The sequence below is a fragment of the Eurosta solidaginis genome, chromosome 5 (genome assembly GCF_040869045.1).
Source record: "Eurosta solidaginis isolate ZX-2024a chromosome 5, ASM4086904v1, whole genome shotgun sequence".
NCBI lineage: Eukaryota > Metazoa > Arthropoda > Insecta > Diptera > Tephritidae > Eurosta > Eurosta solidaginis.
In genome coordinates, this window is record NC_090323.1 from 112305135 (window position 1) to 112318056 (window position 12922).

General features: G+C 36.3%; 1 protein-coding gene across 1 annotated transcript in view; it reads right to left on the minus strand.

Annotated features, from left to right (window-relative positions):
• The window catches only part of Pxn (Peroxidasin), a 1464583-nt gene that overhangs the window by 602418 nt on the left and 849243 nt on the right, over positions 1-12922 (minus strand). Inside the window, exon 4 of the mRNA XM_067787797.1 lies at positions 11893-12137. Coding sequence (XP_067643898.1) covers positions 11893-12137 — 245 coding nt within the window. The remainder of the gene's footprint in view (positions 1-11892; positions 12138-12922) is intronic.

Sequence of the window (12922 nt, forward strand, 5' to 3'; positions counted from 1 at the left end):
ATTCGGTATGCAGGTTCCTGAGTACACATCTCAGATCGCTATTTAAAATGAACGATATCGGACTATAACCACGCCCACTTTTTCGATATCGAAAATTTCGAAAAACCGAAAAAGTGCGATAATTCATTACAAAAGACAGCTAAAGCGACGCAACTTGGTAGATGAGTTGAACTTATGACGCAGAATAGAAAATTAGTAAAATTTTGGACAATGGGCGTGGCACCGCCCACTTTTAAAAGAAGGTAATTTAAAAGTTTTGCAAGCTGTAATTTGGCAGTCGTTGAAGATATCTTGATGAAATTTGGCAGGAACGTTACTTCTATTACTATATGTACGCCTAATAAAAATTTGCAAAATCGGAGAAGGACCACGCCCACTTTTAAAAAAAAAATTTTTTTTAAGTAAAATTTTAACAAAAAATTTAATATCTTTACAGTATATAAGTAAATTATGTCAACATTCAACTCCAGTAATGATATGGTGCAACAAAATACAAAAATAAAAGAAAATTTCAAAATGGGCGTGGCTCCGCCCTTTTTCATTTAATTTGTCTAGGATACTTTTAACGCCATAAGTCGAACAAAAATTAACCAATCCTTTTGAAATTTGGTAGGGGCATAGATTTTATGACATTAACTGTTTTCTGTGGAAATGGGCGAAATCGGTTGATGCCACGCCCAGTTTTTATACACAGGCGTCCGTCTGTCCTTCCGCATGGCCGTTAACACGATAACTTGGGCAAAAATCGACATATCTTTAATGAACTTAGTTCACGTGCTTACTTGAACTCACTTTATCTTGGTATGAAAAATGAACGAAATCCGACTATGACCACGCCCACTTTTTCGATATCGAAAATTACGAAAAATGAAAAAATGCCATAATTCTATACCAAATACGAAAAAAAGCATGAAACATGGTAAGGTAATTGGATTGTTTTATTGACGCGAAATATAACTTTAGAAAAAACTTTATAAAATGGTTGTGACACCTACCATATTAAGTAGAAGAAAATGAAAAAGTTCTACAGGGCGAAATAAATCTTGGCAGGTATTACATATATAAATAAATTAGCTGTATCCAACAGATGATGTTCTGGGTCACCCTGGTCCACATTTTGGTCGATATCTGGAAAACGCCTTCACACCACTCCCTTTTAAAACTCCCATTAATACCTTTAATTTGATACCCATATCGTACAAACTCATTCTAGAGTCACCCCTGGTCCACCTTTATGGCGATATCTCGAAAAGGCGTCCACCTATAGAACTAAGCCCCACGCCCTTTTAAAATACTCATTAACACCTTTCATTTGATACCCATATCGTAAAAACATATTCTAAAGTCACCCCTGGTCCACCTTTATGGTGATATCTCGAAAAGGCGAACACCTATAGAACGAAGGCCCACTCCCTTTTAAAATACTCATTAACACCTTTCTTTTGATACCCATATTGTACAAACAAATTCTAGGGTCACCCCTGCTCCACCTTTATGGCGATATCTCGAAAATACGACCACCTATACAACAACCACCACTCCCTTTTAAAACCCTCATTAATACCTTTAATTTGATACCCATATCGTACAAACACATTCTAGAGTCACCCCTGGTCCACCTATATGGCGATATTTCGAAACGGCATCCACCTATAGAACTAAGGCCCACTCCCTTTTAAAATACTCATTAACACCATTCGTTTGATGCCCATATTGTACAAACAAATTCTAGGGTCGCCCCTGGTCCACCTTTCGGGCGATATCTCGAAACGGCGTCCACCTATGGAACTAAGGATTACTCCCTTTTAAAATACTCATTAACACCTTTCATTTGAAACCCATATCGTACAAACGCATTCTAGAGTCAACCCTGATCCACCTTTATGGCTATATCCCTAAATGGCATCCACCTATAGAACTATGGCCCACTCCCTCATAAAATACTCTTTAACGCCTTTCATTTGATACATATTCCAGGGTTTCCCTCGGTTCATTTTCCTACATGGTTATTTTCCCTTATGTTGTCACCATAGCTCTCAACTGAGTATGTAATATTCGGTTACACCCGAACTTAACCTTCCTTACTTGTTTTTTCTGTAATTTATTTTGCTTTTGGAAAAATTACCTATTTGAAAAAAACTGGCATAAATTTTGGCATAACAGCTTAAGTTAAATCAAGAATGGAAAAACTTGGAAATTTTGAGCAGATGTGGCAATTACGCGTGCCCGTTGAACGAAATATTGACAATCTATTGATAATCGCTAGGAAATTAGCGACATTCCATCAACTTAGCAGCACTTTAGCAAAACTACTGTTATTATTTGGCCGCTCAAACACACCCATATTAATTGTGCATTAAATTTAAAATATACAACTCAAAAATGACTCCGGTTGTTATGTCCGCAGCATTTATTTGGTGCAAATACAACATACACATCACACGGCCAAAGCCATAATAATTTGCATGGGTCATCAATTCTTTCTCTGATTCAAAAGCTGAACTACCAGCGCTACCGCCATCAGCTCAGTGGCATCATTGCCAGTAGCGCCAGTAACACCAAACTCGTGCCTGACACACAAAAGTCGTTTCACTCAATAGCGGAAGTGAAATGTACTACGCACTCACTACTAAGTAACGTCAAATATTCGATTGGAGTCATTTCGTCAATGAGCTGCCATTGATCTGGCACCGCATTGGCGCTGGCGCCATGCAATTTACATCACTAAAATTGCACGAATGTCCAGGCTCATGACTTTGTTAATCCAGACTGTGAAAACGAAGACTCAAAGGAATGCAACCTTGCAAACAACAGCCGCCATTTTCAAAGTGTAAAAATTCTGTGATACAACGTACGCTAACGCCGTTAGGCTGTTATCGGTAAGTGTTGCATACTTTTCTGCGCACTTGATTTTGTTTTACAGATTTTTGGCGATGGAATTTTAGCTAAGCGAAAGTAGAATTTTATTTTAAAACAGATTTAACCCACAGATGAGAGATCTGCAATAAGTAGTTGTAAACTGAACGCGGCATAGGCAAAGTTAAGTTATTTAACACTGTTTGACATAATTTTATATGTGCTCTCTGTCAAAATGCTTCAACTAACTTAGTCACATTTTATTTCGATTATGAATATGCCCCAATATATTCGGATTATGATATAATAAAATTAAAGAAAAAAATAGAATTAAAGAAAAAAAACTTTTTTTAAAAATAAGCTTTTTTTATTGGCTAATAAAATTAACTAAAAAGTAAGTTGGTGCATTAAAAGAAATGGATAGAATGAGAAACGTTACAAATAACTAAGTAAAGATTACGTAACTAATTTAAACAATATTTTACCTACTAGAAATTTAAAAAAAATTCCTATTTAAATTAAATTTAAGAAAAACGAGCTAAACAGTAAAAAATAAAATTAAAGAAAAAAAACTCTTTTAAAAATAAGCTTTTATTATTGGTTAATAAAACTAACTAAAAAGTAAACAATAAATTGACTCTAAAGAAAGTTTCATTGTAAGCTTTAACGATAATTAGGCTTTTTCGTCTGCGACAAAAGAATTCTATATTGTACATAATTATATATTTTTAACATCAAAACTTTACACCTAAATTATTAAACCTTACAGTTTAAATCACAGTCCTAATTGTTCTAATAAAAGCGTGTTACATTGCGATAGCAAGAAAAGGAGATCCTAAATGTTCTTAATTATACTATCAAAATTCAACACGTTTTTTATTAGAACAATTAGAACTGTGGTATAAACTGTAAGGTTTAATAATTTAGGTGTAAAGTTTTAATGTTAAAAATATATAATTATGTACAATATATAATTCTTTTGTCGCAGACGAAAAAGCCTAATAATCGTTAAAGCTTACAATGAACTTATAAAGTGTTATATTTCTTTAGAGTCAATTTATTGTTTACTTTTTAGTTAATTTTATTAACCAATAATAAAAGCTTATTTTTAAAAAAGTTTTTTTTTCTTTAATTTTATTTAAAATTATTTTATTACTTGTAAATACATCTACATTTGCGGGAAACAAAACGCTAATGATCACTAAGATTTTTTTTAGGATACCCATCCAGCGGCAATTATTGAAGCCTCGCGGCAGTGGTTATATAACTCGTTACAAAGGGGTTGTGGCTTAATAGCCGTCATAGAAGTGGAGAATAGTGTACAGATAAAATGGAGAGACATATTTCAGTTGCAACTGAGCATAATGCATACTGAAATTTAGCAGTACTAGTTTTCTGCGCAACAATTTCACAAGTGTAGATGAAGTTATGCACTTAGCAGTCCATATAAAGGTTATGTACATATGCATGTAAAATAAAATTAAAGAAAAAAAAACTTTTTTAAAAATAAGCTTTTATTATTGGTTAATAAAATTAACTAAAAAGTAAACAATAAATTGACTCTAAAGAAATATAACACTTTATAAGTTCATTGTAAGCTTTAACGATAATTAGGCTTTTTCGTCTGCGACAAAAGAATTCTATATTGTACATAATTATATATTTTTAACATTAAAACTTTACACCTAAATTATTAAACCTTACAGTTTATATCACAGTTCTAATTGTTCTAATAAAAAACGTGTTGAATTTTGATGGTATAATTAAGAACATTTAGGATCTCCTTTTCTTGCTATCGCAATGCAACACGTTTTTATTAGAACAATTAGGACTGTGATATAAACTGTAAGGTTTAATAATTTAGGTGTAAAGTTTTAATGTTAAAAATATATAATTATGTACAATATAGAATTCTTTTGTCGCAGACGAAAAAGCCTAATAATCGTTAAAGCTTACAATGAACTTATAATTTTTTTAAATTTTTAGTAGGGTAAAATATTGTTTAAATTAGTTACGTAATCTTTACTTAGTTATTTGTAACGTTTCTCATTCTATCCATTTCTTTTAATGCACCAACTTACTTTTTAGTTAATTTTATTAGCCAATAATAAAAGCTTATTTTTAAAAAAGTTTTTTTTCTTTAATTTTATTTTTTTCTTTAATTTTATTATATCATAAAAAATAAAAAAAAATAAATGTAAGGCGCGATAACCTCCGAAGAGATCTAAGGCCGAGCTTCTCTTCCAATTTGCGTCGTGCTCCTCTTGATTTTTCCCTACAAATTGGCCGGACGGGACCTACATGTTTTATGCCGACTGCGAACGGCATCTGCAAGGCAGATGAGTTTTCACTGAGAGCTTTTCATGGCAGAAATACAATCGGAGCGCTTGCCAGACACTGCCGAGGGGCGACCCCGCTTAGAAAAATTTTCTTCTAATTGAAAAATCTTATTTCTAAAATTTTGATGTTGCTTTGCCCGGGAGTTGAACCCAGGGCATACGGTGTGATAGGCGGAGCACGCTACCATCACACCACGGTGGCCGCCAGTTTTATTATATCATAATCCGAATATATTGGGGCATATTCATAATCGAAATAAAATGTGACTAAATTAGTTGAAGAATTTTTGACAGAGAGCACATATAAAAGTATGTCAAACAGTGTTAAATAACTTAACTCTGCCTATGCCGCGTTCAGTTTTCAACTACTTATTGCAGATCTCTCATCTGTGGGTTAAATCTGTTTTAAAATAAAATTCTACTTTCGCTTAGCTAAAATTCCATCGCCAAAAATCTGTAAAACAAAATCAAGTGCGCAGAAAAGTATGCAACACTTACCGATAACAGCCTAACGGCGTTAGCGTACGTTGCATCACAGAATTTTTACACTTTGAAAATGGCGGCTGTTGTTTGCAAGGTTGCATTCCTTTGAGTCTTCGTTTTACCATCTGGATTAGCAAAGTCATGAGCCTGGACATTCGTGCAATTTTAGTGATGTAAATTGCATGGCGCCAGCGCCAATGCGGTGCCAGCTCAATCGTAGCTCATTGACGAAATGACTCCAATCGAATATTTGACGTTACTTAGTAGTGAGTGCGTAGTACATTTCACTTGCGCTATTGAGTGAAACGACTTTTGTGTGTCAGGCACGAGTTTGGTGTTATTGGCGCTACTGGCAATGATGACACTGAGCTGATGACGGTAGCGCTGGTAGTTCAGCTTTTGAATCAGAGAAAGAATTGATGACCCGTGCAAATTATTATGGCTTTGGACGTGTAAATTATTATGTTGTATTTGCACCAAATAAATGCTGCGGACATAACAACCGGAGTCATTTTTGAGTTGTATATTTTAAATTTAATGCACAATTAATATGGGTGTGTTTGAGCGGCCAACTAATAACAGTAGTATTGCTAAAGTGCTGCTAAGTTGATGGAATGTCGCTAATTTCCTATCGATTATCAATAGATTGTCAATATTTCGTTCAACGGGCACGCGTAATTGCCACATCTGCTCAAATTTTCCAAGTTTTTCCATTCTTGATTTAACTTAAGCTGTTATGCCAATATTTTTCTGCCAGTTTTTTTCAAATAGGTAATTTTTCCAAAAGCAAAATAAATTACAGAAAAGATTACAGAGTTAAACAGCCTTAAAAATTCAGCTATGTTGGTTATACACAGAAATACAACAGAGGGTTGTGTCTCCGCTTGGCGCAAGCGTTGAGATTCACCACGCGTGACACGCGTGATTCACCACGTCCAAATATCACAATCCACGGATAGGTACCGGCGGGTTTGTATTGGACTTAGGCTGTTATGCCAAAGTAAATACAAATCTTTACCGATAACTGTGTTATCGATTAATTTATCGAATTCTAACAAAGTCATATTGCATTGTCATCGGAGTTATACATGTGTGCAAAATTTCAGCTCAATCGGACACCGGGAAGTGTATCAAATTTAACTTGCAAGATTCCATTTCAGACAACAAAAGTGAAACTAAATAAAAGCTTATAATAATTATAAATATAAATAATAAAAAGGACAGCTACCCTGCAGTCAAAAGCCAAAATAGTCAGCAAACATTCTAATTCATTGACTAGAATTTTGTGGGGTTATTTATACTAGTCAGCTTTTGGATAGTTCATTGACTATAATTTTGTGGTTTTATTCATACTAGTTAGTGTATGAGTAGTTAATTACTAAAATTTTGTGGCGTTCATCATACTAGTCAGTTTTAGAATGGTTCATTGCCTATAACTTTGATACTAGTTAGTATTTGAATAATTTATTCGACTAGAATTTATCGAGGAAACGGGCGACTGCTTTCTCTAGCCAATTTGCAATGCATAAACATAAACTCAAGCCTGACGAGTCGTCCCTCACCGTTACCTCAACAGACGTTAAAGAAGCCATTGAAAAGGCCAAGCCTTCCATAACAATAGTCCAAGACGGAAAACCTATGCCGATGCTAAAACACCTTGGCCATGAGAGCATCAGCAGCCTAGCACATTAGCACCTGTTTTATACTCAGTTGAGGAGAGCTCACAGAGTATATTAAGTTTGATTGGATAACGGTTGGTTGTACATATATAAAGGAATCGAGATAGATATAGACTTCCATATATCAAAATAATCAGGATCGAAAAAAAATTTGATTGAGCCATGTCCGTCCGTCCGTCCGTTAACACGATAACTTGAGTAAATTTTGAGGTATCTTGATGAAATTTGGTATGTAGGTTCCTGAGCACTCATCTCAGATCGCTATTTAAAAGGAACGATATCGGACTATAACCACGCCCACTTTTTCGATATCGAAAATTTCGAAAAAACGAAAAAGTGCGATAATTCATTACAAAAGACAGATAAAGCGACGAAACTTGGTAGATGGGTTGACGTTATGACGCAGAATAGAAAGTTAGTAAGATTTTGGACAATGGGCGTAGCACCGCCCACTTTTACAAGAAGGTAATTTAAAAGTTTTGCAAGCTGTAATTTGGCAGTCGTTGAAGATATCATGATGAAATTTGGCAGGAACGTTACTACTATTACTATATATGTGCTAAATAAAAATTATCAAAATTGGAAGAAGAACACGCCCACTTTTTAAAAAAAAATTTTTTTTAATTCAAATTTTAACAAAAAATTTAATATCTTTACTGTATATAAGTAAATTAAGTCAAAATTCAACTCCAGTAATGATATGATGCAACCAAATACAAAAATAAAAGAAAATTTCAAAATGGGCGTGGCTCCGCCCATTTTCATTTAGTTTGTCTAGAATACTTTTATTGCCATAAGTCGAAAACAAATTTACCAATCCTTCTTAAATTTGGTAGGAGCATAGATTCTATGACGGTAACAGTTCTCTGTGAAAATGGGCGAAATCGGTAGAAGCCACGCCCAGTTTTTATACACAGTCCACCGTCTGTCCTTCCGCTCGGCCGTTAACACAATAACTTGAGCAAAATCCGATATATCTTTACTAAACTTAGCCCACGTACTTATCTGAACTAACTTTATCTTGGTATAAAAAATGGCCGAAATCCGACCATAACCACGCCCACTTTATCGATATCGAAAATTACGAAAAATGAAAAAAATGCCATAATTCTATACCAAATACGAAAAAAGGGATGAAATATGGTAACTGGATTGGTTTATTGACGCAAAATATACCTTTGGAAAAAACTTTGTAAAATGGGTGTGACACCTACCATATTAAGTAGAAGAAAATGAAAAAGTTCTACAAGGCGAAATCAACAGCCCTTGGAATCTTGGCAGGAATACTGTTAGTGGTATTGCATATATAAATAAATTAGCAGTACCCGAAAGATGATTTTCTGGATCACCTGGTCCACATTTTGGTCGATATCGCGAGAACGCCTTCACATATATATCTAAGGGCCACTCGCTTCTAAAACCCTCATTAATACCTTTAATTTGATATCCATATCGTACAAACACATACTAAAGTCACCCCTGTCCCACCCTAATGGCGATATCTCGAAAAGGCGTCCACCTATAGACCTAATGCCCACTCCCTCTTAAAATGCTCAGTAACACCTTTCGTTTGATACCCATATCGTACAAACATTCTAGAGTCACCCCTGGCCCACCCTAATGGCGATATCTCGAAAAGGCGTCCACCTATAGACCTAATGTCCACTCCCTCTTAAAATGCTCAGTAACACCTTTCGTTTGATACCCATATCGTACAAACATTCTAGAGTCACCCCTGGCCCACTCTAATGGCGATATCTCGAAAAGGCGTCCGTCCACCTATAGACCTAATGCCCACTCCCTCTTAAAATGCTCAGTAACACCTTTCGTTTGATACCCATATCGTACAAACATTCTAGAGTCACACCTGTCCCACCCTAATGGCGATATCTCGAAAAGACGTCCACCTAGAGACCTAATTCCCACTCCCTCTTAAAATGTCAGTAACACCTTTCGTTTGATACCCATATCGTACAAACATTCTAGAGTCACCCTTGGTCCACCTTTATGGCGATATCTCGAAAAGGCGTCCACCTATAGAACTAAGGATTACTCCCTTTTAAAATACTCATTACCACCTTTCATTTGATACCCATATCGTACAAACACATTCTAGAGTCACCCTGGCCCACCCTAATGGCGATATCTCGAAAAGGCGTCCACCTATAGACCTAAGGATTACTCCCTTTTAAAATACTCATTACCACCTTTCATTTGATACCCATATCGTACAAATATTCTAGTGTCACCCTTGGTCCACCTTTATGGCGATATCTCGAAAAGGCGTCCACCTATAGAACTAAGGATTACTCCCTTTTAAAATACTCATTACCACCTTTCATTTGATACCCATATCGTACAAACACATTCTAGAGTCACCCCTGGCCCACCCTAATGGCGATATCTCGAAAAGGCGTCCACCTATAGACCTAATGCCCACTCCCTCTTAAAATGCTTAGTAACACCTTTCGTTTGATACCCATATCGTACAAACATTCTAGAGTCACCCCTGGCCCACCCTAATGGCGATATCTCGAAAAGGCGTCCACCTATAGACCTAATGCCCACTCCCTCTTAAAATGCTCAGTAACACCTTTCGTTTGATGCCCATATCGTACAAACACATTCTAGAGTCACCCCTGGCCCACCCTAATGACGATATCTCGAAAAGGCGTCCACCTATAGACCTCATGCCCACTCCCTCTTAAAATGCTCAGTAACACCTTTCGTTTGATACCCATATCGTACAAACATTCTAGAGTCACCCTTGGTCCACCTTTATGGCGATATCTCGAAAAGGCGTCCACCTATAGACCTAATGCCCACTCCCTCTTAAAATGCTCAGTAACACCTTTCGTTTGATGCCCATATCGTACAAACACATTCTAGAGTCACCCCTGGCCCACCCTAATGGCGACATTTCGAAAAGGCGTCCACCTATAGACCTAATGCCCACTCCCTCTTAAAATGCTCAGTAACACTTTTCGTTTGATACCCATATCGTACAAACATTCTAGAGTCACCCCTGGCCCACCCTAATGGCGATATCTCGAAAAGGCGTCCACCTATAGACCTAATGCCCACTCCCTCTTAAAATGCTCAGTAACACCTTTCATTTGATTCCCATATCGTACAAGCACATTCTAGAGACACCCCTGGTCCACCTTTATGGCGATATCTCGAAACGGCGTCCACCTATGGAACTAAGGATCACTCCTTTTCAAAATATTCATTAACAGCTTTCATTTGGTACCCATATCGTACAAACATATTCTAGAGTCACCCCTGGTCCACCTTTATGGCGATTTCTCGAAAAGGCGTTCACCTATAGAACTAAAGCCCATTCCCTTTTAGAATACTCATTACCACCTTTCAGTTGATACCCATATCGTACAAACACATTCTAGAGTCACCCCTGGTCCACCTTAATGGGGACATCTCGAAAAGGCGTCCACCGATAGACCTAAGGCCCACTCCCTCTTAAAATGCTCAGTAACACCTTTCATTTGATACCCATATCGTACAAACAAATTCTAGAGTCAGCCCTGGTCCACCTTTATGGCGATATCCCTAAATGGCGTCCATCCATAGAACTATGGCCTACTCTCTCTTAAAATACTCTTTAATATCTTCCATTTGATACACATGTCATACAATCACATTCCAGGGTTACCCCAGGTTCATTTTCCTTATTTCGTCTCCATAGCTCTCAACTGAGTATGTAATGTTCGGTTACACCCGAACTTAGCCTTCCTTGCTTGTTCTATTTGTCGTTAGAAGCCTCTGTCATTCTCGGTAAAAAGCCTTTGCCATTTCAGAATAACCGAGAATGACAAGAATAAACCCACTACCAAAGACCGGAAACCCAGTGAGTATCTACCGATATTATCCCATTAGTCAGTAACGAAAACGTTTAAAGCCGTTATGATTCCCTCAATTAAATGAAATTTTTCGGTTATCCAGCTATCAGCATGACTTCCGTAAAGTGCATATCACGACCACCGTTCTGAACTCCATTAACACTGATCATAGGTTGGTGTTAGTGCAGCTTGGGCTGTTTTGACACAGTCAAAGTGGTTCGTTCCTTCTCCGTTAGATAGATAGAAAACTATTGAAGATTGCGCTGCGACCATTGGTCTATTGTGCCCTCACCTCCTTTACAGCACCTCATCCAAACCGACTTCCTTGATGCACCCTTGCAGTTCTCTTGCTTTGAGAGATTTAATGTAGGAATGCTCTGGTCATGGTGAGCCCATAAACTTAGGCCTGCTTCTTTGTGCATGTCTTACAGCCTTAGACTTATAAAGTTACTCTTATCATCTATAGGCTCATGGTGGGTATTATTAAGCAAACTTTTGGTAACACTTTGGACTCATTCAGTATATGTAAGTTCCTTACCGACCAGCCAGTTCAACCTTACTTAACATAATAGGGTCACACTTCGAATGTAAATATAATACATTGAGAGGGTCGAATAACTAGTTATCTATGGTATTAACATATCCCTACTTGAGATATAGTTTAATCGTACTTACCGCACTTGAAATCTTCTCTCCGTAGTCCTAAAAAATCTACAGGCGATAATGTGAAAGATTCACATGATAGAGTAACATTTGCATGATTATGTTTCACAGTAATATTTTGGTGGTATTGCCACCACAATGAATGCATTGAACAGTCGCAACTTAGAGGGTTGTTTTCAAGTCGTAAACGTTCCAAACTAGGTAAGAAAGAAAACTCATCCTGAGGAATCGTTACGAGTTTGTTATTGTGAAGAGATCTGAAAATAAGAAAGCGATAGATCTAAATTAGTTCATTTCACAAACTCTAGAATATTCTATGAGAACAAAGGTGTTTGGGGATGCATAACCTTGTGAATAATGTACTCTTTTGATATATGAATGGTAATCGCGAAAAACGTGGTAAGCGACAAAATCAAAATTTTTCAGGAGAACAAAAAAACGTTTTTTATGGAAAACATAGTTTTTTCTTTTTATTTTTTTAAGCTTCTTCAAAAAATATGATAACGAAAACTTGTATACAAAAAATTGCTGAATTTTGTTTTGAAATTACATTTCAATTCACTGTTTCAAAAATTTTTCAGTGGAAAAACGTTGCAAGTGACATAGAGCAGTGAACATACAACGTTTTTCCACTACGCACAGCATCTTGGATGATGGCATTTACAATGTTTTTCCACCTTAAAAGAGAAAGCACTTCGCATTTAAATAAAGAAGATATTGAAGGAATTTTGTTTCATTGTTTTGTTTTCTTCTTCTTCAAAGTATGGTAATATAAAAAACTTAACAATATAACAAAAAATTTGAACTTTTTTCTGTTGTAAGATTTTCCATGTAAATTTAACCCCGGATAGATTTATAAAACTCGGCATAAATTCGGCAGAAATTAGATCTTCTTCTCTTAGGCTCGCTCAGTTCGATTAAAGAGGCCAAAAATGCCGTTTGTTCATTGTAATTTTTTTCATAGAATGATTCAGCTAAGTAGTAGATCAATATTGGTGGGAATCTGCCAAAAAACAAGTTTTGAAAAAAGTGTCGCTTACCA